This window comes from Rhinatrema bivittatum, chromosome 5 (genome assembly GCF_901001135.1).
Source record: "Rhinatrema bivittatum chromosome 5, aRhiBiv1.1, whole genome shotgun sequence".
In the NCBI taxonomy this organism is placed as follows: Eukaryota; Metazoa; Chordata; class Amphibia; order Gymnophiona; family Rhinatrematidae; genus Rhinatrema; species Rhinatrema bivittatum.
Window position 1 is genome coordinate 309,097,880 of NC_042619.1, and position 27,365 is coordinate 309,125,244.

A 27,365-nucleotide genomic window follows, 5' to 3' on the forward strand; every position below is an offset into this window, starting at 1 on the left:
TGTACTGTATCGGCCCGATAGTCAGGTATCATCATCATCATTCTTAGCTCATTCTACACTAAGCAGATGAGGGGAGCAAAACTCTCAAATACCAGTCATACATGTATTTAGTTCAACAGCAAGATCAATACATTTAGAGGTTTATTAAAGTGTGTTTCCTGAGCAGTGGAAGGTCTTTTGAGATTTCAACAATTGCTAATCTTCTCTTTGGGGATAGCCAGATGCCCAAAACAGCACTTTTCAAAAACCTATTTTTTGAGCCAGCGGTTTTCTCCTACTCCTTTGGGCTTCCAGCTCACTGGGAACCAGGACTGAGGTCTGGTGCCATGAGGAATTTTTCCCATTATTTTATATCTCCTCCAAATTTACTTTAGTCCATTCAATGCAGGAACAGTCCTCAGCTAGGGGTCATCAGCCACTAAGGGGCCAATATTCAGCTGCTGAGCAGCTCAGCTGACTAACAGGATATATCCAGCGGCACATTTGTTTATGCTGCTAACTTTAGGACAGGTCAGCAACATGACCAGAGTTAGCTGCTTAAGTTAAGCGGCTAACTCCAAATATCAGAATTAGCTGCATAACTTATGTGGCTAACTCTGATCCTTCCTAAAATGCCTTCTGCCGCCTCCAGAACACACCCGACTTATGCGGCTAAATTTAGAATATAGCCACACATGGTGTTTAATATTGTCGCATTTCCGTTTAGATGGATACGTTTTCAGTTATCTGTCTAAATGGCTTTTGAATATCGACCTCTAGGTATTGCCATGAGGACTGGTTGTCCCTTCCCCATCCCCAGCCAACCTGCAGGTCGATCCAGTAAGGCTGCGGTAGAAACAGTGCGGCAGTGTCAGGCGCACCCTTCCTCCCCGCACCCACAGTTCTCTTCACTAACTCCCCGATACTCTCCTCTAATCGCATGCAAATGCATGCCGCGGCTTTAAAGCGGTAGGGAAGGGTTATGGCCGCGTAACCCATTTTACTGTATAGGCACTTAATACAGCGCCTATACAGTAACCAGGGTGCGACGGTACCTGTCATTTCAAATGTCATTTCAAATGGCATTTGGAATGACAGGAACCAGGAAGTGTAAAAAAACACGAAAAGTCTTTGTTGCTTCGTCGCTGTGTCTCTCCTCCCGGAGCAGGGCGCAAAAGCAGCCTTGCTCCGGGAGGAGGTGAGGCACAGCGGCGAAGACAGACGGGAGAGGAGAAAAAGCAGAGCCGAGCAAAGCGAAAGCGTGCAGCAAGCCGGCGAAATAGACCTGCGAGCAGAGGCAATAGCAGCGGTTCGGTAAGCCTGGCACCCTCCTTGATGTAGTACGTCCCGGATGCCCCCCCCTCCCCAGCGCGCCCGCCACTACCCCTTTCATCAGCTGCATCCACTGCGACCCGGCAGTCCCGTGAGGCCTACAAAAAAAAAAAAAATCCCCGGCTCCCGCGCCCCCGCACTGGCCCGCCGACTCTACCCCCCCCCCCCCCCTCCTCCCGATCGGGCAGGTAGGCGGCGGCGACGAAAACCAAAGCAATTTTTTTTTTTCAAAAAGCAACATCACACATTGCATAAAATAATTTCTCCAGCCTTAAAGCGACTTACTTTTGGGATCTGTCAAGTAAGTCGCAAAAGTAACTTACTTTTCTGAAGCCATCACGATCGTAGCTCAAGACGAAGATGGCCGCCTGCACGGGGGAAAGTGTGCAATTGGCCGCTGAAGACGTGAGGTCACGTCTTCAGCGGCCAATTGCACGCTTTCCCCGTGCAGGCGGCCATCTTCGTCTTCGTCCGGAGGAGCTAAGATCATGTTCCTGATGGCTTCAGAAAAGTAAGTTACTTTTGCGACTTACTTTTGGGATCTTGACAGATCCCAAAAGTAAGTCGCTTTAAGGCTGGAGAAATTATTTTATGCAATGTGTGATGTCGCTTTTTGAAAAAAAAAAAAATTGCTTTGGTTTTCGTCGCCGCCGCCTATCTGCCCGATCGGGAGGAGAGGGGGGGGGTAGAGTCGGCGGGCCAGTGCGGGGGCGCGGGAGCCGGGGATTTTTTTTTTTTTTTTGGCCTCACGGGACTGCCGGGTTGCAGTTGATGCAGCTGATGAAAGGGGGTAGTGGCGGGCGCGCTGGGGGGGGGGGGGCATCCGGGACGTACTACATCAAGGAGGGTGCCAGGCTTACCGAACCGCTGCTATTGCCTCTGCTCACAGGTCTATTTCGCCGGCTTGCTGCACGCTTTTGCTTTGCTCGGCTCTGCTTTTTCTCCTCTCCCGTCTGTCTTCGCCGCTGTGCCTCACCTCCTCCGGGTCGCAGTGGTAGCATGGCGCTGTGAGGGGGGCGAAAGGGTATATACCCATGAACGGATTTGAGTGGGAGCGCTCTGTGAAGCGGGACATGCCCGTCAGGGGCATAATGGGTGGATGCAGCTGATGAAAGGGGTAGTGGCGGGCGCGCTGGGGGGGGGGGGGGGGCATCCGGGACGTACTACATCAAGGAAGGTGCCAGGCTTATTGTTTTATTGTGTTTGAGTATCTTAAGCGGTGTCGATGGATTTGTTACACAGTACTAACTCCTACTAGGGGGAGGCGGTAAACTAACAGGTTAAGGCCGCGGCAAAACAGCGCGTTCCTAAGGAGATAATATCAGCGCCCGTTACAGTATCGGAGGGGAATAGCTAATTCCTTCATTATACAGCTTTTTCGTTCATTTACATGCTGGGTGCGGAAAGGGTTAGGTGTTTATTTTAGGAAGCGCTAAGGACGCATGAAACTGGAGACTGTATGGCTGGATGGCCTTACTCGTCTGTATTGTGCGCTCCCAGCACGTTACAGACGGGCAATCTTTAACTGCACGTTACTGGATCGACCTGCTGAAGAGCAGAAAACCTGAACTGGGAATCAAACCCACTGGGCCAGCCGGTATGTTTCAAATTTTTAAACATATTATGAACTTTTTAAGCTACCAAATCTATAATGTTAGTTTCAAAATACCATCATATCAGAAAAAATAATGCCGTTGCCATGTAGTCTTAAATTCAATTAGTGATACCTCATATACAGTGGCGGGCTTTAAATGCAATAGCCCCGCTGAGCCACTATGAGAGATATGCGGTCATTTGATGACTGTAACACCGTCTCTATATTATAATCATTGGTCTCTCTAAAAGGTAATATTGTAACGACAGCTTATGTCAGTTTACAGGCAGTAGATATTTTGCACTTATCGTAGCGAGGTTTGCAGCTGGGATATCACACTGGCGTTGGCCCGACACGGCTCGTGTTTCTGTGAACCTTCTTCAGGGGCCGCGCTAGCCAATTCTATAATAGAATAAAGAAAACTTAAAGGGACCCGTATAGGTGACATCATGATCAAGACATTTTGCTGCACAATACATACGATTCCCGGCACTGCCAACAGGTTCTGCTACTAGGCTGCAGCTATTTTCGGGCAACAGGATCCGCCATCTTACCGAAACTGGTTTTGTACCTACCGGAGTGGGTGGGATCAATCAATGATGACGTAAGAGTCATTAACTTTTAATCACTTGAAACACTTAAATGAGCGAGGACCACTCAACAGAGTCATTGAGACCTTGAGGAGATTGTGTAGCTAGAGTATAGATCCACCATTGTTCACGAAAATTTAGAAATTGATTTAAATCACCTCCACGAGGATTAGGGGATATTTGTTCTAAGATGGTCCACTGAAGTTGATCGAATGTGTGTCCAGACTGTACGCAATGATTCACCATGGGTGCTTCCAAATTGACTGTATTGAGACGGCTGCGATGTTCAAAAAGGCGCGTTTTGATTTTTCTGCTGGTGCATCCAACATATACAAGATGACAAGGGCACTGTATAAGATAAACCACCCATGAAGAATTACATGTTGTCATGGACCTTTTATGGTAGATATGGCCCATTTGGGGATGTTGCCAGGATGATCCCTCCATGGTAATGGTACACATATCACAATTGCCACAACTGGTATGGGATCCATATTGGAACCTCTAGCTATTTTCCTTGACACGTTTCTTAAGCCTCACGTTCAGAAAATGAGATCATATATTCAAGACACCACTGCCGTTTTGAAAAAATTAGAACAACATTCTACCTCAATTGGTCCCACAATATTAGCAACGATGGATGTGGTGTCATTATACACCAACGTGTCTCATACTACAGCTTTGTTAACCATTGAAGAAAACCTCAAAAATAATATGGAAGGTTCCAGAATCCCATTTTGGTTCGTTTTTGAAATTGCTAAGTTAGTCATTCAAAAAAATTATTTTGCATTCAAAGACCAGTTTTTTCTACAAACCCACGGTATAGCAATGGGCTCGTCAGCTGCCCTGTCTATTGCTAATCTAGTGATGGACAGATTAGAAAGACTCCATATATACCAATCCAGGTGGTTTAATATGGTCTCCCTTTGGATCCGCTATATAGATGATGATCTTATTTTTTGGAAACATGATTTAACATCTTTACAAGAATTTTTCTTATGGATTAATACAATAGATAGTGATCTCCAATTCACTACACAACACAGCACCACACATATCTCATTTTTGGATATTTCTATTTCATTTCACAACTCACAATTACATACTTCCATCTATCGCAAGGAAACAGAGAGAAATAACCTCCTTAGATACCACAGTTTTCATCCCAGGGCATTTAAACAAGGTCTGCCTGTAAGCCAATTTTTTAGGCTGAGACGCCTGTGTTCCTCAGATGAAGATTTTAAAAACCAAGCAGGCAAACTGGCGGACAGATTTTTTTCAAGGGGATACCCCTATAGCGCAGTCTACAAAGCGTTCAAAAGAGCATGGCACTTCCCCCGTCTAGCCCTTTTGGAATATAAAACAGATGAACCTGTAACCACTGATATTTGTGTATTAACACATACAGACAAGTCGTATCTTATTATGCAGAGCATTAAAAGACATTGGCATGTCCTCCAATTGCATTCTGTATTTTCTGAATTACCTATGTTCGCATATCAACGGAGCAAAAATCTAAGGGATCAGTGCGTGCATCAGTTTCTCAACAAGCCAACGTTAGACTGCAAGGCTGCCATACCAGTTGTGGCAATTGTGATATGTGTACCATTACCATGGAGGGATCATCCTGGCAACATCCCCAAACGGGCCATATCTACCATAAAAGGTCCATGACAACATGTAATTCTTCATGGGTGGTTTATCTTATACAGTGCCCTTGTCATCTTGTATATGTTGGACGCACCAGCAGAAAAATCAAAACGCGCCTTTTTGAACATCGCAGCCGTCTCAATACAGTCAATTTGGAAGCACCCATGGTGAATCATTGCGTACAGTCTGGACACACATTCGATCAACTTCAATGGACCATCTTAGAACAAATATCCCCTAATCCTCGTGGAGGTGATTTAAATCAATTTCTAAATTTTTGTGAACAATGGTGGATCTATACTCTAGCTACACAATCTCCTCAAGGTCTCAATGACTCTGTTGAGTGGTCCTCGCTCATTTAAGTGTTTCAAGTGATTAAAAGTTAATGACTCTTACGTCATCATTGATTGATCCCGCCCACTCCAGTAGGTACAAAACCAGTTTCGGTAAGATGGCGGATCCTGTTGCCCGAAAATAGCTGCAGCCTAGTAGCAGAACCTGTTGGCAGTGCCGGGAATCGTATGTATTGTGCAGCAAAATGTCTTGATCATGTCGTCACCTATACGGGTCCCTTTAAGTTTTCTTTATTCTATTATAGAATTGGCTAGCGCGGCCCCTGAAGAAGGTTCACAGAAACACGAGCCGTGTCGGGCCAACGCCAGCGTGATATCCCAGCTGCAAACCTCGCTACGATAAGTGCAAAATATCTACTGCCTGTAAACTGACATAAGCTGTCGTTACAATATTACCTTTTAGAGAGACCAATGATTATAATATAGAGACGGTGTTACAGTCATCAAATGACCGCATATCTCTCATAGTGGCTCAGCGGGGCTATTGCATTTAAAGCCCGCCACTGTATATGAGGTCTCACTAATTGAATTTAAGACTACATGGCAACGGCATTATTTTTTCTGATATGATGGTATTTTGAAACTAACATTAAGATTACATCATATTCAAACAGTTTCTTATTATACGACCAAATCTATAATGTCATCAACTGAAATAATCTCTTAGGTACTGTAGGTGGCAGTTACAGCTTTTTATTATTATTTGTACAACAAAAACAAGAAATACTGATTTAATCAAACCCTTCTAAGAGTTTCAGCTGTAAAATTCAGGCATAGACCATCCTATCCTGTGGTGCCATGGTCATTTTACAGTGAGAAGAAACCAGAGCTTCAGTCGGCTGCTGGATCTCAGAGTTGTGAATAGTACTTACCCCTCTGGGCCCATCCACCGTGAGCAGAGGAAACCCAAGGCACACCACAGCAGCCACATACTCCATAACAGACACCTTAATGAAAAAACAAAGAAATACATTTGCTCCAGTAAGAACACTACACCCCTAGTCAATAATGTACAGAGTGGTCCCAATGTGACTGTGAAAATCCCAAGGTGCACAACTGAACCTTGGACACTGACCATGGAACCCACACTCTGTACAGAAAAACCACACCCAAATATTACTACATACCAACCATAAACCCCACCACCAATACAACCGCCATACCTCAACATACTGAATATCAACCATAGAACTCACTCTCTTGCAGTAACACCCAGACTGCAACATTATTGAGGGCTATCTATGAAACCCACACTTAACATCCACACTTCTGCATTAGTAGATATGCCATACAGAAACATGGCATATCTACTACAAAGCTTCTCAAAAAATAATTTCATAAAAGCCTCAAATTGTAACAACAAAGATAAGTTAATATGTAATCAAAGACAACAAAAATACTTGTAATAAATATTTTCAAAACCTGCTGTGCATACTATTTAGAAAGGCACAATGCAATATGGATAAAAAAAGGAAAATTGGTTCTTACCTGCTAATTTTCATTCCTGAAGTACTACAGATCAGTCCAGACAAGTGGGTTTATGCATCTCTACCAGCAGATGGAGGCAGAACAAAACTTTGAGGCACTGTTATATAAACGAGAGTGCCACCTTCAGTCCCTCAGAATTGTCCTGTACCCAAGCCAAGATTTTATCTTAACAAACCGCTAATAAACCCAGGGTGAACAGAGACTTAAAGTTGGAGCCCCCTGCAAATTAGGCCCTTTGAATTAATGCAAAACATATATCAAACTATGAACACGTCTCATAACTCTGAATATATCATATGTCAGGTCAAATAGCTTAGCCATATCCAGAAGCAAGGAAGTGTTTTGACAGATGGGGATGGGTCTCTGGCCTGATCCGTGGTACTTCAGGAACGAAAATTAGCAGGTAAGAACCAATTTTCCTTTCCTGTTCGTACCCCAGATCAGTCCAGACAAGTGGGATGTCCCCAAGCTTCTCTATTCTGGGCAGGAACTCAAAATACCCACGCAGAACATACTCTCCCCAAACGTCGCCTCTTCTGGGGCCCGCACATCCAAGTGGTTATGTCTGGTAAAAGTGTTAAGAGAAAACCACGTTGCCACCTGACAAATATCCTGCGGAGAAAGCAACTGACACTCCACCCACGAGGTCACCTGCACCCTAGTGGAATGCACTCTCAATCCCTCCGGCACCGACCGGCCCTCACAGATGTAAGCCAATGCTATTGTCTTCTTTAACCAGTGTGCAATAGTGCCCTTGGAAGCCTTATTTCCCTTCTTTGCTCCACTGAATAGGACAAACAGATGATCAGATCTCCAAAAGGTATTCGTCACCTTGAGATATGCAAAAGAATGTGATGCACATCCAATAAGTGAAGTTCCCTGGCATCTGAGTATCCGCTGTGAAATTCAAAAAAGCTGGAAGTTCAACTACCTGACTGAGGTGAAAGGACACCACCTTAGGCAAAAAGGAAGGCACAGTATGTAAAGAAAACCCATACTCAGAAAAGCGCAGGAAACAGTCCCTAGACGACAACGCTTGCAGCTCAGATATTCACCTAGCCGAACAGATGGCCACCAGGAAAACCGTATTCAGGGTTAAATCTTTCAACAACCCCCTCTGCATTGATTCGAAGGGAGGGCCACACAGAACCCGAAGAACCAAATTCAGATTCCATGCTGGAAAGATCTTCTGCATCGGAGGACGCAGATGTTCGCTCCTTTTAGGAAATGAACTACACATAAGGACATAAGAACATGCCAGTCTCTGGAGGAGACGCCAGCAATCTTCCCTGAATCCTATCCAGAAGGGAACCCAAGGCTGCTACCTTGACCCAAAGTGAATTATAGACCAACCCCTTAGACAAAATGCTCTGCAAAAAGACCAGGATCTGCAGAATGTCCACCTTTAAAGGCTGCTCTGCACACACCAAGATTCGAAAACCCTCCAAACACGGACATAAGCCATTAAAGTGGAAGATCTCCTTACCTGAAGCAACATCGCACTCACAGGCTCTGAATAACCTTTCAAACGGAATCGCTGCCTCTCAAAAGCCAAGTCGCTAGACAGAAGTGATTCTCCCAGTCTGAAAATATGGGTCCCTGCCACAGTAACCCTGAGAGATGAGCCAAGCGAACGGGACTATCCACTGCGAGACGAACAAGGTCCGCAAACCATGGCCAACACTGCCACTCGGGTGCCAACAGAATCACCCTGCCTGGATGAAGCTCGATGCGTCACAGTACTCGACCTACAACAGGCCATGGTAGAAACACGTACAGCAACAGATGTGTCGGCCACGGTTGAAAGAGAGCATCGATGCCCTTCGATCCGACCTCCCTTCTGGCACTGAAGAACCAATCCGACTGTGCATGAGGTCTACCACTGGTCTGCCCCACAATTCCTGCAGCAAGGCTAAGGCTTCCGCCGACAACTCCTACTCCCCTGGGTCCAGACGCTGTCTGCTGAGGAAGTTCGTCTGCACATTGTCCACCCAGGCCACATGAGAAGCAGCTATTCTCATCAGATGTTTCTCCGTCCACACGAACAGTTCTTGAGCCTCCAGTGCCACTAGCTGACTCTTCGTACCACCTTGACGATTGATATATGCTACTGTCGTGGCATTGTCCAAGAATACTCACATCAATCTGTCCCAAAAGAGTGGAAGAAACGCCAATAAGTCCTTGCGCACTTGCCCTGGTTTCCAGCCAATTAATAGAGCAAGCTGCCTCCTCCGGTGACCACTGACTTTGGGCTGATTTTCCTCGACAAATCACCCCCCAGCCAGAAAGGCTGGCAATCATGGTCACTAGCACCCAGTCTGGCACTTCCAGATCAATTCCTTTCTCCAGATTGCGCCAAGACAGCCACCACGAAAGACTGGACCTGGCCTCTTCCAACAACTGTAAAGGAAGATGAAAATCTTCCGAGAGCGGATTCCAATGGGAAATGGAGCCCTATGCAGAGGACGCATGTGAGCGAAGGCCCATGGAACTAACTCCAGCATAGACAACATGGAACCCAGGACCTGCAGGTAGTCCCAGACCCTGGCACTGATAGGTGCAGTAGCCAAAGAATCTGAACCTGTAACTTGAGCACTCTCTCCAAAGTCAGAAACATCTTCCCCAGCCGGCTATCAAAGTGTGCTCCCCGATACTCCAATGACCGAGCTGGCCTCAAATGACTCTGCGAGGTTCGTCACCCAGCCCAATGATTCCAGAAGTTGCAGTACCTGCTGGACTGAGCAACGACACTCCACCTCTGACTTCGCCCATATCAGCCAATCATCCATGTATGGGTGTACTAGGATGCCTTCCTTCCTGGGTGCCGCCCTCATAAACACCATCACCTTTGTGAATGTGCACAGCGCCGTCGCCAATCCAAAGGGTAACGCTCGAAACTGGAAATGTTCCCCTAGAACCATGAACCTCAGAAATCTTTGGTGTTCGGCCCAAATGGGGATATAAAGATAGGCCTCCGACAGAAACTCCCCTTTGCTATCACCGTGTGCAACATCTCATCTGAAAACACAGCATCCAGAGGGTAGTACGGACCATCTGCAGATCAAGAATTAGCTGAAAAGCTCCTTCTTTATTTGGCACTACAAAGTATATGGAATACCTGCCCTGCCCTCTCACCCGAGGGGGTACCGGTATGATGGCATGCAGAAGTTGTAACCGATGTAGTGTATCCCGCACCGCCTCTCACTTGCACCGGGAGATGCAGCAGGAGACTAAAAAGGCGACCCTAACGGCCGAGAAAATTCTAAGTCATAGCCATCTCTTATCACATAAGAAATTGCCATACTGAGTCGGACCAAGGGTCCATCAAGCCCAGCATCCTGTTTCCAACAGTGGCCAATCCAGGCTACAAGTACCTGGCAAGTACCCAAAAACTAAGTATATCCCATGCTACTGATGCTAGTAATAGCAGTGGCTATTTTCTAAGGCAATTTGATTATTAGCAGGAAATGGACTTCTCTAAGAACTTATCCAAACCTTTTTTAAACCCAGCTACACTAACTGCACTATCCATTTCCCCTGGCAACAAATTCCAGAGTTTAATTGTGCACCGAGTGAAAAAGAATTTTCTCTGATTAGTTTTAAATGTGCATGCTAACTTCATGGAGTGCCCCCTAGTCCTTTTATTATCCGAAAGAGTAAATAACCGATTCACATTTACCCATTTTAGACCTCTCATGATTTTAAACATCTCCAGGACTCACTGATCTGACATGATTCTGGTCCACGCCACCTAAAAAAGAGAAAGCCTCCCTCCATTAGCCTTCAGAGAGGAGCAAACCAGCATGCCTTCATTATCCAATCTTGTTTCCACACCGTGACTCTGAATGGGCTACTGTCTGCCAGAACTCTGCTTCTGCAATGCCGGTGCAGGGATTCTGCCCACAAAAAATCTCTTTGCCTCCCGAAAATGGGTTTGGAGCAAAAAGGACTTCTTAGGTCCCTTCCTGTCCTCAGGCTACCTAATGCTCTTAAACTCCCCCAACTGCTTCATGAGTTGCTACAAGTCCTTTCCAAAGAGAAGCTTCCTCCTAAAAGAAAGGTTTGACAGCTGGGCTTTAAGCCTATACAGCCGCTTACCAATTTCGCAGCCACAGGAGACTCCGCGCCGCCACAGCAGAGACCATATTCCTAGTGGAAGTCCGGACCGAGTCATAAAGAACATCAGCCACATAGGCCACTCCCACCTCTAAACAGGCCGCCTGCACGGCTTCAGCCGCTGTTCCTGACCACTTGTCATGTGCTTCTGCACTCAGGACAAACAGGCTCTCTGCATCAGATTTCCACGCACTGCTGCACGAAGAGTCAAGGCTGAAACCTCAGCTGCTTGAGCAGAATCTCCAGCTTCTGATCATCATGGACATCTTTTAGGGCCGCCACTTCTGCTACCGGGATGGTCTTCTTTTTGGTAACCACAGACACAGCTGCATCCACAACTGCATCCACCTTGGGAATTCTCCACAACTCCAAGGTCTGCTCCGGCAAAGGATAGAGTTTTCCCATAGTCCTCGCTACATTTAGGCTCGTCTCGGGAGATTCCCACCACCAGCTCACCAAATTCTTCACCTGCTTCGGCAACGGAAAAGTGGTAGGGGGGCCCTCGCAATCCCTCCAGGAGCGAGTTCACCCCTTACTTATCCCTGTGTCTCCTGGGCGACTTTAATCCCCAACTCCTCCAGCACCTAGGGAATCAGCACAGCCAATTCTTTGCTGCGGAACAGACGGACCCTCTGCGGGTCATCACCTTCAGCGACCAGAACCGCGTCCAGATCTTGCGCATCCGGATCCTGCATTGGATTCCCCAATATATCCATTAGATTCTGGTCTGGATTCTGCAACAGATCCTCCAGGGCACCAACATGGTCCTTGTCCGGCTCCAAAGGACCCTCCTGCAGCTGATCAGGATCATCCATATCTTCTGACAAATCCTCCCCCTCTGGGGCCTGACCGAGTCCCAATCTGCACAGGATCCCTTCCTGCCTCCACCAGCCCTCTAGCCTTTTTGGCCGTCCGGGACTTCCTCGGGAAGGGTCTCTGACTCTGGAGTTAGGGCTACATTTCTGGCTAAATAAGCCTTATGGAGGACAAGCACAAAATCTGGGGAAAATGTCTCTGGATCCGAGGAAGAAGAGTCCTGATCAGTGCCTTCCCGAACCCCTCCCCATCCCCTGCCCCTGCCACTAGCAGGGTCCTTTCCCACCGGAAGAAGTGTGGGGGGGGGGGGGGGGGGAGTCTTGGGGCTCTGAAATGGCAGTCTTCACCTCAGCATGTTCAGCCAAAATGGCCACCGGCTCCTCTGACCCCCAGAGCTTGCTAAGTAACCAAAGCCCTCCTACACCGGGCAGGAACCCAAAAGACCAGCTTGAAGAACACTCTCCCCAAAGGGAGCCGTCTCCGGGGCCCGCACATCTAAACGGTAATGTTTGGTGAAAGTGTGTAATGAGGACCACACCATGGCCCTACGTATCTCCTGGAGAGACACCAGCCTAAACTCAGCCGAAGACACCGCCTGAGCTCAAGTCGAGTGGGCCCTAATCCCCACTGGAACTGGTCTTCCCTTGGACACATAAACAGCAGAGATAGTCTCTTTCAACCAGCAAGACAAAGAGGATTTAGACGCCTTCTCTCCCTTTTTTGTTCCCCCAAAAAGGACGAACAAATGATCAGAGAGACGGAAAGAGTTAGTGACCTTCCAGTATTGCAACAGCACTCGTCTCACTTCCAAAAGATGGAACTCTCTTCCCATCGAGGGATCCCGAGCCCAATCCGGAAACCCAGGCAACTCCACTGTTTGGTTCACATGAAAAACAGACACCACCTTAGGAAGAAACGAAGGCACCATCCACGAAGACACCTTATCAAACGAAATCTGGAGAAAAGGATCACAGCAAGAAAGCACCTGCAATTCCGAAATCCTCCTAGCCGAACAAATAGCTACCAAAAAGATAGTCTTCAGGGTAAGGACCTTCAAAGACGTCCAACCCAGATGCTCGAACTGTTCCTCGTAAAGGGCACGTAACACTAGATTGAGTTTCCATTCCAGACAAATGATAAGCAGAGGCGGACGGAGATGCTTGACTCCCTGCAGAAAACGCACCACATTCGGATAGGAAGCCAAAACCTTCCCCAGTACTCTCCCCTCTGAGACAATCTAAAGCTGAAATCTAGACTCGAAGAGAACTATAGTCCAACCGTTTGGATAAGCCCACCTGCAAAAAGGACAAAATATGGGAGACAGAACCTTAAGAGGGTCCAATCACTGCTGTCCACAACAGGTCTCAAACACTTTCCAGATTCTGGAATAGGCCAAAGAGGTAGAAGGTCGCCATGCTTGCAGAAAGGTAGCAATCACCGGTTCGGAATACCCTCTCACACACAATCGGCTCCTCTCAAAAGCCTGGCCGTGAGACAGAAGCAATCCTCCCGATCCGAAAATATGGGACCCTGACGAAGCAGGTCCAGCAAGTGGGTCAGGCGTAGCGGTCCGTCCACTGCCAGACATAGCAGATCCACGAACCAAGGATGACGAGGTCACTCTGGAGCCACACGTACTACTGACCCCGGGTGACCTTCTATCCGCCTGAGAATCCTCGCTATGAGAGGCCACGGAGGGAAGACATACAAGAGGACACCGGTCAGCCACAGCATACTAGGGCATAACGTCTCCATCCAAAAACACAGTACCTTCAAACTATGGTTGACCTTATTCAGGTCTAGGATGAGCCGAAAAGAGCCCTCCTTTTTTGGCACCAAGAAATAGATGGAATATCTGCCTTGTCCCTGTTCAGAGACCAGTACCAGCACCACAGCTTCCAGACTTAACACCCGCTGAAGTGTTTCCTGGACAGCTGCCCGCTTGCTTCGGGAAAGACAACGCAACACCGCAGAGGACAAGAAAATTCTGAGGCGTAACCTTCGCTCACCACGTTCAACACCCACTGGTCGGATGTTATCTTGGTCCACTCCCCGTAAAACTGGGCCAGCCTGCCCCCGATCACCAGGGATGAGGAGTGGACCTGCATTGGGAGGACTTATTGCCACCCGCTCCCTGGGTGGAGCCGCTTCTAGATGTACTTCCAGCCCCCCGAAAGGACTGCTGTCTATGCGAGGACTGTCTTGGGGCCGAGGACCCTGAGGGCCTCATCAGACGAAACAGCCTCGACTCCCAAAAACAAGGCCAAGAGGAGAAAAGCTTCCGGACCGACTTTCGATCCTCCGGCAGCCTATTGCCCTTCGTCTCTCCCAAACACTTCATAAGACGGTCGAGATCCTCACCAAACAAGTTTCCCCTGAAAAGGCAGATTACAGAGCTGTGATTTTGACGAAAGATCCACCGACCAATTCCGCAGCCACAAGTGACATCTGGCTGCCACCACCTACACCATACCACATGCCGTGGTCCTCACCAGGTCATATAAGGCATCAGCTCCATAGGCAACCTCCACTTCCAGGTGAGCCGCCTGGATTGGGGAAAGAGTCCCAGAGGTCGTCTGCTCCTGCGGCTTCTGGATCCAACACAAACAGGCCCGCTGCTTCAGACTTGCATAGACCGCCGCTCACAGGCCTCGACCCAGAATTTCAAAGGCTCGCTTGAAGTGCACCTCAAACTTCCGATCCAGAACATCCTTCAGAGTGGAAGTTCCAGCAACCAGGATGGTGGTCTTCTTGGTGAGCTCCGAAACCACCGCATCCACCTTCGGAACCTTGAGAACATCTAAATGTTCCTGCAGCAGCGGATAAAGCTTGGACATGGCCCTGCCTACTCGCTGACCCGAGTCCAGGGTGTCCCACTCCCGGTTAATCAGCTTCTGGATTTTCTTCGGAATTGGGAAGGCGCTGGGATGCCTCCTTAGGCCATCCAGCACCGTATTAACCCCTTCGGCATCCGAGTCCCCCAGAGTGAGCTTGATCCCCAATTCGATTAACACCTGGGGAATAAGTGGGCGAAGCTCCTCTCTCTTAAAAAGAGATGGATCACTCGCAGATCATCGCCCTCAGCCTCTGGACCATCCGAGACCCCCTGATCCATCCTAGAGTCTCCTGGGTCCTGAGAGGGACCCCCTGCCGGGTCCTCATCTTGATCAGCCCCCGAGGAAATGTCTTCATCCTCCTGAGACTCATCCAAATCCAACTCCAAGCGCGCCGGGCGACCCCGCGGATCCTTGAGAGGAAACCTTCATCCATTTAGCCGGGTCCACCGGGCTTTCCTTCTCACCGAGCTTACCTGCCTGCCTAGCCATGAAGGCCTCGTGCAGTAAAAGCACAAAATCGGGAGACACACCCCCCCCCCCCCCCCGGGGGCTCCCGAAGGTTGCTTGGGGCTCCTAGGACCCGAATCCTCTGGGTCCTCCTCTCTCATCTGAACATGGGGGAAAGAAGCAGCGGGGACCCCCTGGAGCCCCGTGGAGAAACACCCCTATCTGGCTCCGCTTCCGCGGCCATAGCCACTCCCTCCTGTGCCCCAAGCGCCACTGCCACAGTCCGCGATTGTCTCCGCGGCTTCGACTTCTTTGCCAACACCCCTCCCCCCCTCTGCAAACTCTGTGCAGAGGAGGTCATTAAGGGAGGCCGATCGACCCCCACAGGCCCGGCAGGCCTCCCCGAACTTGTCTGCCATAAGCTCCCAAAAAAACCCCCAAAACTCCAAAAATAAAATAAAAAACAAAGGCCAAATCAAGCAAATTTCTTGCCAACCACATGGCAATGTAGCCGGGGCCACGAGGGGGAGAGGCGCACCAGGCAGCAGCTGCCTAAAACTAAAGAGGGCGCACTGCCTCCAGCAATTCCCACCGGCACACAGAAAAGATCGCTGGCGTGGCTGAAAACCGCACGACCCAACCAGCTGGGCAGCAAAGACGGGGACATAACCCACTGTCTGGACTGATCCAGGTACGTACAGGGAACGGAGGCACTTTTCCCTGACCGGGGCCACCCTCCACTGTCGGCTCCCCCGAACCACCTCAACACCACAAGGCCCGCTCCCGACGATCCCGCCGGGCCGGCTGCCTGACAGGCAGCTCAGCACTACACTCGAGCCACCGCTGCTAGCAAAGCAGGCACTTTTTTATTTTTTGTCTTAAAGGCCCACACACAAACACAAGAAATTCCCTAAAGTAAAACCTAAGGGTACTTCCCTGAACTCTTGGGCCAGCAGAGGGGCTTCGGGTCCCACCGAGGGAAAAAAAGACCACTGGCTGTCAGGGATCCCGGGGTTGCAGACTGAAAACTGGACAGGGGTATCCAACCCCCTGTTCGCCCAGCTCAACCGGAGGGATGGCCCTTTTTCAGGAACCTGGCACCTTGGGGAGCAAATTTCCACAAAATATCCAGTCAGTCAGGACTGCAGGGTTAGCACCTCTACCATCTGCTGGAGGTAGAGAAATACTGAGGGACTGCAGGTGGCACTCTCGTATATGTGACAGTACCCAAAGTTTTGTTCTCTACCTCCATCAGCTGGTAGGGATGAATAAAACCCACTCGTCTGGACTGATCTGGGTATGTTCAGGAAAAGGTTTTTAGAACACTGCCTCCATTTGCACTGGATGAGAGGATGTGCCCATAGGTTCAGGACTGATGGAGCAGAAGTAAGAGGAATGCATCTTTCACTTTAGGAGCTTCCTAAATTTGGATTAGCTAGACCCAAGACTAAGCTCAAACAAGAGAGGAAGTAATAGACTTTCACACCAGGAGTAGCACCTTAACAGATTTCTCTATATCTAATCAAGCTTTAGTACACAGCAAAAGAAGTTTGCCTACCACCTGCTGGAGACAGAGAATACTGGCAGGCTGAGATCAGCACGGATACCTATAAGAGATGATAGTGAACCTGGTGATCTTGATCTCCATCTGCTGGTCAGTGAGTATTACCCCACTCATCTGGACTGCTCCACATGGTCAAAAAGGAAGAAGAAAATATTCAAATTGCCAAAAAATGCCTGGCTATGTTTTGGTTGAATGACCAGTGCTGTGGTTAATCTCTAACAAATTTAAAGTGCTATGACATAACTGGCCTTTTTAGAGTGCAATTTTCAAAGCGTTTTTGCAGATATCAATGAAATCAGTGTGTGCGTGCGTGTGTGCGTAAGAAGAATTACATATGTTTGCTCTTCTTTGATAATTATTAAAGCTTTGCAGCCACACTGTGTCTATCATTCAGCTTCTTGATCTTCTGTTGGTTCTCATTATCCATTGAAGCCCCACCCAGCATCCCAAAATAATGACATCTCAGAATCACTTACAAGACCAGCCACCAAAGCTCCTGTATTCCAGCCTATTAGGATGATGGGCTTGTGTGGAAAGTGGCTGTGAATCTGGTAAAGCAAGTAAGAAAAGAATACCGATGAGCAGAAAGCCCATGACTCACAGCTGGAATCGCAACAGCCAGCATGTGATGTATATCAAACAATGCTCTGAAGATGCATTCAGGTTTTGTTTCTCTGTACTCACATCATAATCAACCTCTTCAGCTCCTAAGCATCATACAGCCACACACTCAACATAAGAGATTTCAAGGTCATAAAATAGATCATTTTCTCCATCACCATCCTTCCTTTCCAACAATCTCCTGTGCTCAAGAGAAAATACATTAGCTCACTTCCAAATTACAAGATATGCTACTTTTTATACTAGGCCAGTCTGGGGTGCCAGGAAAAGACTGGACTGGATTGAATTTAATTATTTGCCTTTCCAAACCTGAGCTCAAATTGACTTACTGTACTTGATTTGTATTTCCCAGCCCCAGATGACTTACAATCTAAGGGCCTGATTTACTAGGTTTTCCCCCATAGTAACAGAATAGGAAAAAAATGGAGAAATTACTTACCTGATAATTTTGTTTTCCTTAGTGTAGACAGATGGACTCACGACCAATGGGTTTATATGCTCCCCTGCTAGCAGATTGAGACTGAGTCAGGTTTCAAAGCTGACGTCACCTTAGATACACCCCTGCAGTGACCTGAGTCCTTCAGTATTCTCATCAAAAGCCATTGTGGACATACTATTCAAAAACTTGATTAAAAACAGATAACTGTACTCAACCAAACACTGAATCCCAGCAAGATTACAGATGCCCTGATCTAGGGATTGGGCGATGGCTTACGCGTAACCTCTTGAAATTGATATTCATTTCACGGCTGATTCCTTGGCACCGTTCTTGGGCAGCTGTGGGTGGGATGCTGAATCCATCTGTCTACACTAAGGAAAATGAAATTATAAGGTAAGTCATTTCTCCATTTCCTAGCATGTAGCCAGATGGACTCAGGACCAATGGGATGTACAAAAGCTACGCCCGATCAAGGCAGGAGGCTGCCTGAGGTCCGGTTAGCACCACCCTTGCAAAGGCTGCGTCCTCTCGGGCCAGAATGTCCAGGTGATAGAACCTGGAAAAAGTTATGTAAGGAGGACCACGTCGCTGCTCGGTAGATGTTGACAGGAGACAGCAGTCTAGTTTCTGCCCAGGATACTGCCTGAGCCCTAGTGGAATGAGCTTTAACCTAAAAGGGTAATGGCTTTCCTGCCTCTACACAGGCTCTTGTGACCATCTCCATGATCTAGTGAACTATGGTAGCCCACGAGGCTGGTTCGCCCTATTTCCTTCCACCGTGAAGAACAAACAAGCAGTCCCATCTTGCGCACCGGTTCTGAAACTTCCAGATACCGCACAAGAAGCCTACTGATATTTAAATGGTGGAGAAGGCGGTATTCTTCCATGTCCTTGTGCCTATGTAGGGATGGCAACAAAATGAACTGATTCCAATGAAACTCTGAGACTACCTTGGGCAAGAAGGATAGAACGGTACGAAGTTTTAACACTCCTGGAGTGATCCGGAGGAACGGTTCCCAACCCAATACCTGTAGTTCAGAGATGCAACAAGCCAAGCATATCACCACCAGGAACATCGATTTCAGAGTTAATAAGCGTAAGGAAAGACTGCGCAACAGCTGAAAGGAAGGACCTACCAAAAACTAGATTAAGATTCCACAAGGGAACCAGCCCCCGAAGGAGTGGCCGGAGGTGTTATATCTCTTTCAGAAAATGGGTCATGTCCAGATGTGCCAACGGGTGGGTTCCTTTCTCCTTGCCCCTGAAACAGGAGAGCACCGCTACCTGGACCTTCAAGGAGTTAAGAGACAACCCTTTATTCAAGCCATCCTATAAAAATTCTAGAACCAGAGGGATTTTGACAGTCCGAGGGACAACACTGCGTTCCTTGCACCAGGCCTCAAATATTCTCTAGACCCGCATTTTCGGTAAGGATGTAGAACACTTCCGCACGCGGAGCAAGTGGTAATTACTGCCACCAAATATCCATGCTTCATCAGGCGAGCCCTTTCAAGGGCCAAACCGTAAGAAAGAATCGAGTTGGATCCTTGTGAAGAACCGGACCTTGCTGGAGCAGGTCCCTGTGCAATGGGAGGCAGAGGGGGGGGGTCTCCACCAGGAGTCTCCACATATCTGCATACCACAGATGCCTCGGCCAAAAGGAGCTACTAGTAGGACTAATTCCCTGTTGCGCTCATTCCTGCAAATGACTCTGCCCAGCAGGGGCCACGGAGGAAAGGCGTATAGGAAGTCCTCTTCTGGCCAGGTCTGAACTAGGGTATCGATCCCCAGGGACCACTGATCTCTTCTGCGACTGAAAAATAGGGGAACCTTTGCATTATGAGATGCAGCCAGCAGGTCAATTGATGGGGGACCTCAGCAATCTACTACCAGCTGAAAAGCTTTGGCCAACAACACCCATTCTTCTGGATCCAGACACTGCCTGCTTAGAATGTCTGTTCCGATGTTGTCTTTTCCTCCAATATGGGAGGCTGAGATCATCTGTAGATGTAACTCCGCCCATTCCATAAGGAGATCTATTTCCAGCTACACTTGCTGGCTCTTGTTCCCCCCCCCCCCCCAAGAGGTTGATGTAGGCTACTGTTGTTGCATTGTCCGGCACCACGCAGACCACCTGACCCTGGAGTATGTGGCTGACTGTAGACAAACCATTCTGACCACCCAGCCTTCCAGGCAGTTTTTCTTCCAGAGCGCTTCTTCCTTGGTCCAACATCCCTAGGCCATCAATTCCTGACAGTGAGCTCCCCACCCCAGAGGCTCGCGTCTGCCTTGAGGACCAGTCAGTGGGACAGGCTTACACCCTTATCCAGGTGAGCTTCCTGCAGCCACCACTGGAGTCAAGAGCATACTTCCGTCAGTAGATGAAGGCGAATCGAATAGTCTTGAGACAGCGGGCTCCAACATGACAACAGGGAGGATTGTAGTGGTCGATGTGTGCCCTTGCCCACGGTACTACCTCCAGGTTTGATGCCATCAAACTGAGTACCTGAAGATAGCTCTACACACTGGAACACATCATGTTCATCCACCGACGCACTTGGGAAGTCACCTTCCTTATCTGCGAGGTCGGGAGGAAGACCTTGCCCTGCTTGGTGATGAACTGGATTCCCAGATATTCCAAGGACTGGGAGAGCTTGAGGCTGCTTTTGTCCATAATCACAACCCAACCAAGCTCCTGAAGCAGGGACATCATCCTGCTGGTCACCCAGAGACTCTCTTCCAACAACTTGTCCCAGATTAACCAGTCATCCCAGTACGGGTGGCACCAGGATTCCCTCTTTCCTCAGTGCCACTGCTACAGCCACCATAATCTTGGAAAACATTCTGGGGCAGTGGCCAGGCCGAAGGGCAGAACTTGGAACAGATAATGGCGGCCCAGTACCACAAAGCATAGGAAATGCTTATATTCTTGGCAGATTAGAATATGAAGGTTGGCCTCGGAGAAGTCCAGGGAGGTTAAGAACTCTCACGGTTGTACGGCCATTATCACGGAGCACAGTTTCCATGTGGAAATGAATTACCCGTAGGTGGCGGTTGATACTCTTGAAGTCCAGGATGGGGCAAAGGGAAACTCCTTCTTGGGTACAATGAAATAGATGGAATAACGCCCTGTATTTTCCTGAGGCGCAGGTACTGGAATTATAGCCCTCAGTATGAGGAGCCTTATCAAGGTAGACTCCACTGCCTACTTCTTGTACTGGGAGTGGCAAGGAGACATCATGAACATGCCCCGAGGAGTGCTGCGAAACTCCAGTGCATATCCTTCTCGTATGACATCCAGTACCCATTTGTCCTACGTGATCTCAACCCACCACTGGTAGAAGAGGGATAATCAACCCCCTATCTCCTCGTTCTGTGGATGGGTCGGCAAAACTTCATTGGAGAGCTCGGGCCAAACCTGAACCCGAACCTACATTTCTCTCGGGCTGTCGGCTCCAAAAGGACTGAGACCTCCCCGACAGAGACCTCTGAAATGTCGAGTTTCTGTAACTCTGAAAGCGTTGGGTGCCCCTGGATCAATCCCTCATGGGTGAGGGGCATTGTAACTGCTTTCTCCTATCTTCCGGTAGCCGGGGCACTGGAGATTCACCCCACTTACTGACCAGCTTTTCCAACTCGCTTCCAAAGAGGATTGCTCCCTTAAAGAGAATCTTTGTGAGGTTTGCCTTAGAGGTCGTGTCTGCTGACCAATTTTGCAGCCACAGCTGTCTTCTGGCTGCTATCACTGAGGCCCCTCCTCTGGCCGATGTATGGACTCGATCAGAGGCCGCGTTGGCTAAAAGGCAGTGGCAGGCTCCATAGCTTCCCTAGAATATGCCTTTAAAGAGAAGCAGGCATGAGCAAGCCACAAGAGCACAACAGGAAGCAATCTGTAAGGTCACTGCTATCGCGTCAAAGGTTTGCTTAAGTATGGACTCCATCCGCCTATCATGTGCATCCTTTAAGGTTGCTCCTCATTCCACTGGGATAGTTGTTCGCTTCGAAACAGCGCACATCAACGCATCCACTTTAGGGAAGCGCAGGCATTCTCTCGCCACCGGATCCAGTGGGTACAGAGCTTCTAATTCTTGACCTCCTTTAAAATTTGCTTCAGGGGCATCCCATTCCAGGTCAATCAACTCCTGGATGGCTTCCAATACCGAAAAAAAGCGAGAGGCTTTCCGAGAGATACCAGAATGGGATTCTTCTTAGGTTCAGTCACGGAGTCCGCTCTGGGACTCCCAGCGTCTTCATATTCTGGGAGTCCAGGGCCGGCAATTTGTCTCGTTGGAAAAAAACATAGCATGGTCTGATATGGTTCTAAACCCATTTACATTTATTAGATTTGTGAATCACTCAAAACAAAAGAGGCCTGAGCGATGAACATAAGAAACATACATAATCATAATATTAACAAGAATAGACAAAGTTAAAAAAGAAAAACAATCATAAAATTATAAAAATCTTCAGACTAAGAATGAAATAAAACAAAATAAAAATGAAATCAAAATCTGGATGGATTTTGCCAGCTTCCAAGGAAATCTGGATCCCCTTCTTCGTCTGTACTGTCCAGGTCCCTGCCCGGAATACCCTTGGTGAGGCGAGGCATGTCTCAAGGTCTAGCAATAAGGCTGGGAGAGAAGGCCTTACCGGCTGGGGTTCCATCCAGACAGGAGCAAGTGAAGCAGACTGCGCTTGTACGAAGGCATGAAGGCCTTGAAAAAAACACAAGAGAAGGCCACCGGGTCCATGCTTAGCCCAGGAACAGCTGGAGTAGGTGCCGCTGAATTTTCTTCTCCCACAGAGGATCCAGCCCTGGGATTATTCAGATCCAGGGTACTACCAGTTAAGGTTGTGACTGACCCATCCACAGAATGGGAGGAACCTGGCTTGGTAAAGTCTAGGGAGGCCAACTCTCCCTGGGCCTCCTCACAGCGCTGACATAAGTAAGAATCCAGGTCAGACTGAGTAGCCCTAATATGACAAGCAGCACAGAGAGAACGGCTCTTATGTTTCTTTGCTGCTGGCGCCATTACAGACGGCAGCAGCGAATTCAGTCGGCTTGCACTTGAAGACTTTTGTGTGCACAGATTTTGGGCACCTAAGCGAACCATGGCGAGGCACATGCCCAGCTTGTGCACTCAAGAATTCTGCGCCTAAGTAGTTGTGCTTGTACAACTGTATGTGATCTTGAGCACAAACGTGTATGCGCACTTGTGCAGAGCCAGCATGCACCACGCATACTGACGCTGTATAGAGGGCAATGCAAGATGCACAAAACCGCACACAAGATAGCGCTGATGCAGCCTACCATGCAGTGTGCCGACTAAGCCTGAAGTGGGGCCACTCAACCCGCTCGGATGCCCACTTCCCTTTACACCAATGGATCGGGAACGTCTTTGGTACGGTGCGCCGAGCAAGGAAACCAGAGGAAGTCTTACTGAAAACCCTCCAACGTCTCTGGATCAGGAAATCCTGTTCTCTCTCTTTTTTTTTTTTTAATCTTACCAGGGCTCAGTGCTTACCGGCTGAGTACAGAGACTCTCTCGAGCTGCAGGGGTTGAGGGTTTTGGCCGTCACCCCCGCACTAAGCTTCCTGCAACCGCTGCCTTTCAGCTGCTTCAGCAGCAAAGTCTATGCTGGGAACCGGCTATCGCACCAAGGCACACTTCTGAGGGATCTCGGATATCACCTCAGGAATTCTCAAGTGGGGGAGGGACCTTTAGGTATCACTGCAGGAGAGCGTGGAGCAATCTTTCTCCAATTTAAAAGTAGAATTTCTTCTGCTAATCGGTACAGCAATCCCGATAGGGAAAGCACATCCACATCTGCTAGTAGACAGAGAGATACTGAAGAGCTGAGGTCACCGCAGGGGTGTAACTAAGCTGAAGTCAGCTTTGAAACTTGACTCAGTCTCCATCTGCTAGCAGGGGAGCATATAACCCATTGGTCCTGAGTCCATCTGGCTACATGCCAGGAAAGTGTTAATAAACCATCATCATTTATTTATAGCATACTTTTCCGGCTGGAGAGTACAAAGCATGTAACAGTTGTTTGCAATGATTACATAGTGGACGGATTACAGAAGGTAGTTAAAACAGTGGTACATAAAACAATGGATGCATAAAAGTGGATGCATAAGTTAGAGGAATAATGCAAGGATGTGGTACTATAATCACACCTCAAGTTTGTACCTGAGGCACTGAAGAGTGAAGAGACTTGCCCGAGGTGACAAAAGCAACAGTGGGAGAAGAGGGATTTGAACCCTGACTTCCCTGGCTCTCAGTCCACTGCTTTAATAGGAAACATTATTATGATTCTCCTCTCAGAGACAGTGAGTCCTTATCTACACACTCTGACTCATGAAATTCCAGAACTGGTACTGAACAGAAAATTTAAGCCAAGACTCACAAAGGATTTACAAGAATAATACAGGGATCACCGGAGGCCTAATATCAGGCTGATGTAAACATCTAATTTTGCCAACGTTCCCTACTGTACCTCAAGAATTTTGCTCCTCAAAGTGCTGATCATGTGTTCCAGATACTGCATCACACTGATCCCATTTCCATTATTCTGCAGGTGGGTGGCAACAGGCATAACCTGTGGAAAAGACAGGCTATGAAAGGAAACCCAGCACCATCATTTAAAAAGATGAGGGACATGTTATTTTCTCTCATCAACATACCATGCAAATAACCACACTCTATTCTACACAGATACATAATATGATCTATTGTTCTCATCCTTCTACCTACAGAGACGGTCTCAGATTCTTCATTCCAATCAATACTAAGCACAGTATCAACCATCCCAGTTGATTTCATACCAAGTTCATCCCTCCCCCAAAAGTCTACTCCAAACTAAGTAATATAATTCCCAGAAGTGTACATAAGAACATAAGAATTTGTCGCACTGGGTCAAGCCCAATATCCTGTTTCCAACAGTGGCCAATTCAGGTCACAAGTACTTGGCAAGATCCCAAACAGTAAATAAATCTCATGCTTCTATAAGAAAGTGATAAGTAGTGGCTATTCCTTAAGTCTACTTGTTTAACAACAGTTTATGTACTTCTCCAGGAACTTGTCCAAACCTTTTTTTAAACCCAGTTATGCTAATTGGCTTAACCATATCCTCCAGCAATGAATTCAGAGCTTATGTACAATTCTTCCCTTTGGACAGAGAGGTGATGATCTAAACACAAGAGACCATGATCTACCGCATTCAGACCTGCAGGAAATGCCACAGCCCATAGGAAACTAATACCATCCAAAAGTCATACAAGTCCCATGACAGGATCAAACACTCCTGCCCTGGCTGCTGCATGTGGGCAGTTTAGAGATAAAGAGCCGTGTTTTCTTCAGCATTCTATATATGCATACTGTATGGTACACGAACCTTTCCCAAGCAGGAGAGCTGCGACTGCCAGAATCGGTGCCGTCGGGATGTGGGAAAAACAGAGTTAGAAGGTCCTGATGGTGCAATGAGAATCAAAGGTGAACCGGGAAGCTTATTCTGCAAAACAAACAGGATATGTGTAAGTCAGGTCTGCTTCTGAGGTCCAAGAGTCATATCAGGCCAGCCATTCAGTCCTAGAAAAACCCCAGCTACCAACTCACACCGGCATATTTGGTAATTTCTAATTCTCTAGCAAGTACTGGAACTATTAAGAACCATGAAGTTCCATGTGTGGCCCAACTTTTTCCAGAGGGTGCCATTACCTATTTTATTCTGTTTGAATATTGTCCTTACACATGAGATACTGTACATGCAATTATTTCCTACTACCCAATAATAAGTGTATCTGATAACACCTAAGGACATTTCCATCTAACCAGACTGAACACAGATGGAATCCTGGAGATTGGAGTCCTGCTTGATGTGGTATTCCTCTTTAAATAACCATAAAGACGTGTCAATTCTCACCGAACTGAAAAAGGGAAGTGCTCTGAAAACACTAGGGGATCTATGTACTTAGGTTTTTCTCCTATTTTGTGTCTATGGGAAAAATACTTAGTACACAAGCCCTGGCAGGATAGCACAACACTAGAAGACTGGACTATACCCATTCACATATCTTTGCATTTTTGAATGTTCATACCGGTTTGTTATGTGAGAGCACACCCACTGCAGGGTCCCAGGGTCTCTTTAGCAGTAGTGACAGTGCCTCTGCGCCTGCACCCCCTGTCTTTGTGGTTGAAGACAACAGCATTCGATCAATCAGTGTAGGGATCTAAAGCAGAGAATCAAACCAGAGATAAAAAAAAAAGATTAAAAATAAAATGTTTCCTATATTTTAAAATATCCATTCCCACTGGAGAAATTACTTACCTGATAATTTTGTTTTCCTCAATGTAGACAGATGGACTTAGGACCAATGGGTTAAGTGCTCCCCTGCTAGCAGATGGAAACGGAGTCAGGTTTCAAAGCTGACGACACCTTACATATACCCCTGCAGTGACCTCAGCCATTAAGTATAATCTTCAAAAGCCATTGTGGACATACTATTGAAAAACTTGAATAAAATTTAAATACAACTTGATAATAACTTAATTAAAAACGGATGACCGTAACTGTACTCAACCAAACATAAGCGCTGAATCCCAGCAATATTATAGATGCCCTGATCTAGGGATAGGGTGACTGCTGACCAGTAACCACATGGAATCGAGATTCAACTCATGGGTGATTCCTTGGTACCGTTCATGGGCAGCCATGGGTGGGATGCTGAGTCCATCTGTATACACTAAGGAAAACGAAATTATCAGGTCAGTAATTTCTCTATTTCCTAGCGTGTAGCCAGATGGACTCAGGACCAATGGGATATACAAAAGCCATTCCCGAACGGGACAGAAGGCTGCCCGTGGTCCGGATAGCACCGCCCTTGCAAAGGCCAAGTCCTCTCGGGCCTGGACGTCTAGGCAATAGAACCTGGAGAAGGTGTGCAAGGAAGACCATGTCGCTGTTCGGCAGATGTCGACGGGAGACAGTAGCTTAGCTTCCGCCCAGGATACTGCCTGGGCCCTCGTGGAATGAGCTTTAACCTGAAGGGGTAAAGGTTTCCCTGCATCTACATAAGCTCCAGTGATCCCTTTCTTAATCCAGCAAGATATGGTACCTTGCGAAGCTGCTTCACCTTGTTTTCTTCCATTGTGAACAACAAACAAGCGGTCCGTCTTGTGCACCAGTTCTGAACATTCCAGATACCGTACTAAAAGCCTACTGACTTAAGTGGCGAAGGAGGCAGTAGTCTACCATGTTCTTGCGTCTATCTAGGGACAGTAAGGAAATGGACTGATACAGGTGAAACTCCGAGACTACCTTTGGCAAGAAGGAGGGAACAGTGCGAAGCTGTAACATTCCTGGAGTCATCCGGAGGAACAGCTCCCGACATGACAGCGCCTGTAGTTCAGAGATGTGACAAGCCGAGCATATCGCCACCAAGAATACAGTCTTCAGCATTAACAAGCTTAGACACAAAACTGCGCAGCGGCCGGAAGGAAGGCCCTGCTAAAAAGTCCAATATTAGATTGAGGTTC

At 47.7% G+C, this 27,365-nt stretch overlaps 1 protein-coding gene across 6 annotated transcripts in view; it reads right to left on the reverse strand.

Annotated features, from left to right (window-relative positions):
• The window catches only part of KANSL3 (KAT8 regulatory NSL complex subunit 3), a 331,289-nt gene that overhangs the window by 240,460 nt on the left and 63,464 nt on the right, over positions 1 to 27,365 (reverse strand). For all 6 annotated transcript variants that reach the window (XM_029604292.1, XM_029604291.1, XM_029604289.1 and 3 more), the window contains exons 6-10: positions 25,928 to 26,059; positions 25,225 to 25,341; positions 24,328 to 24,429; positions 17,243 to 17,314; positions 6,371 to 6,445 (exon numbers count right to left, since the gene is read on the reverse strand). In XM_029604292.1, coding sequence (XP_029460152.1) covers positions 6,371 to 6,445; positions 17,243 to 17,314; positions 24,328 to 24,429; positions 25,225 to 25,341; positions 25,928 to 26,059 — 498 coding nt within the window. The remainder of the gene's footprint in view (positions 1 to 6,370; positions 6,446 to 17,242; positions 17,315 to 24,327; positions 24,430 to 25,224; positions 25,342 to 25,927; positions 26,060 to 27,365) is intronic.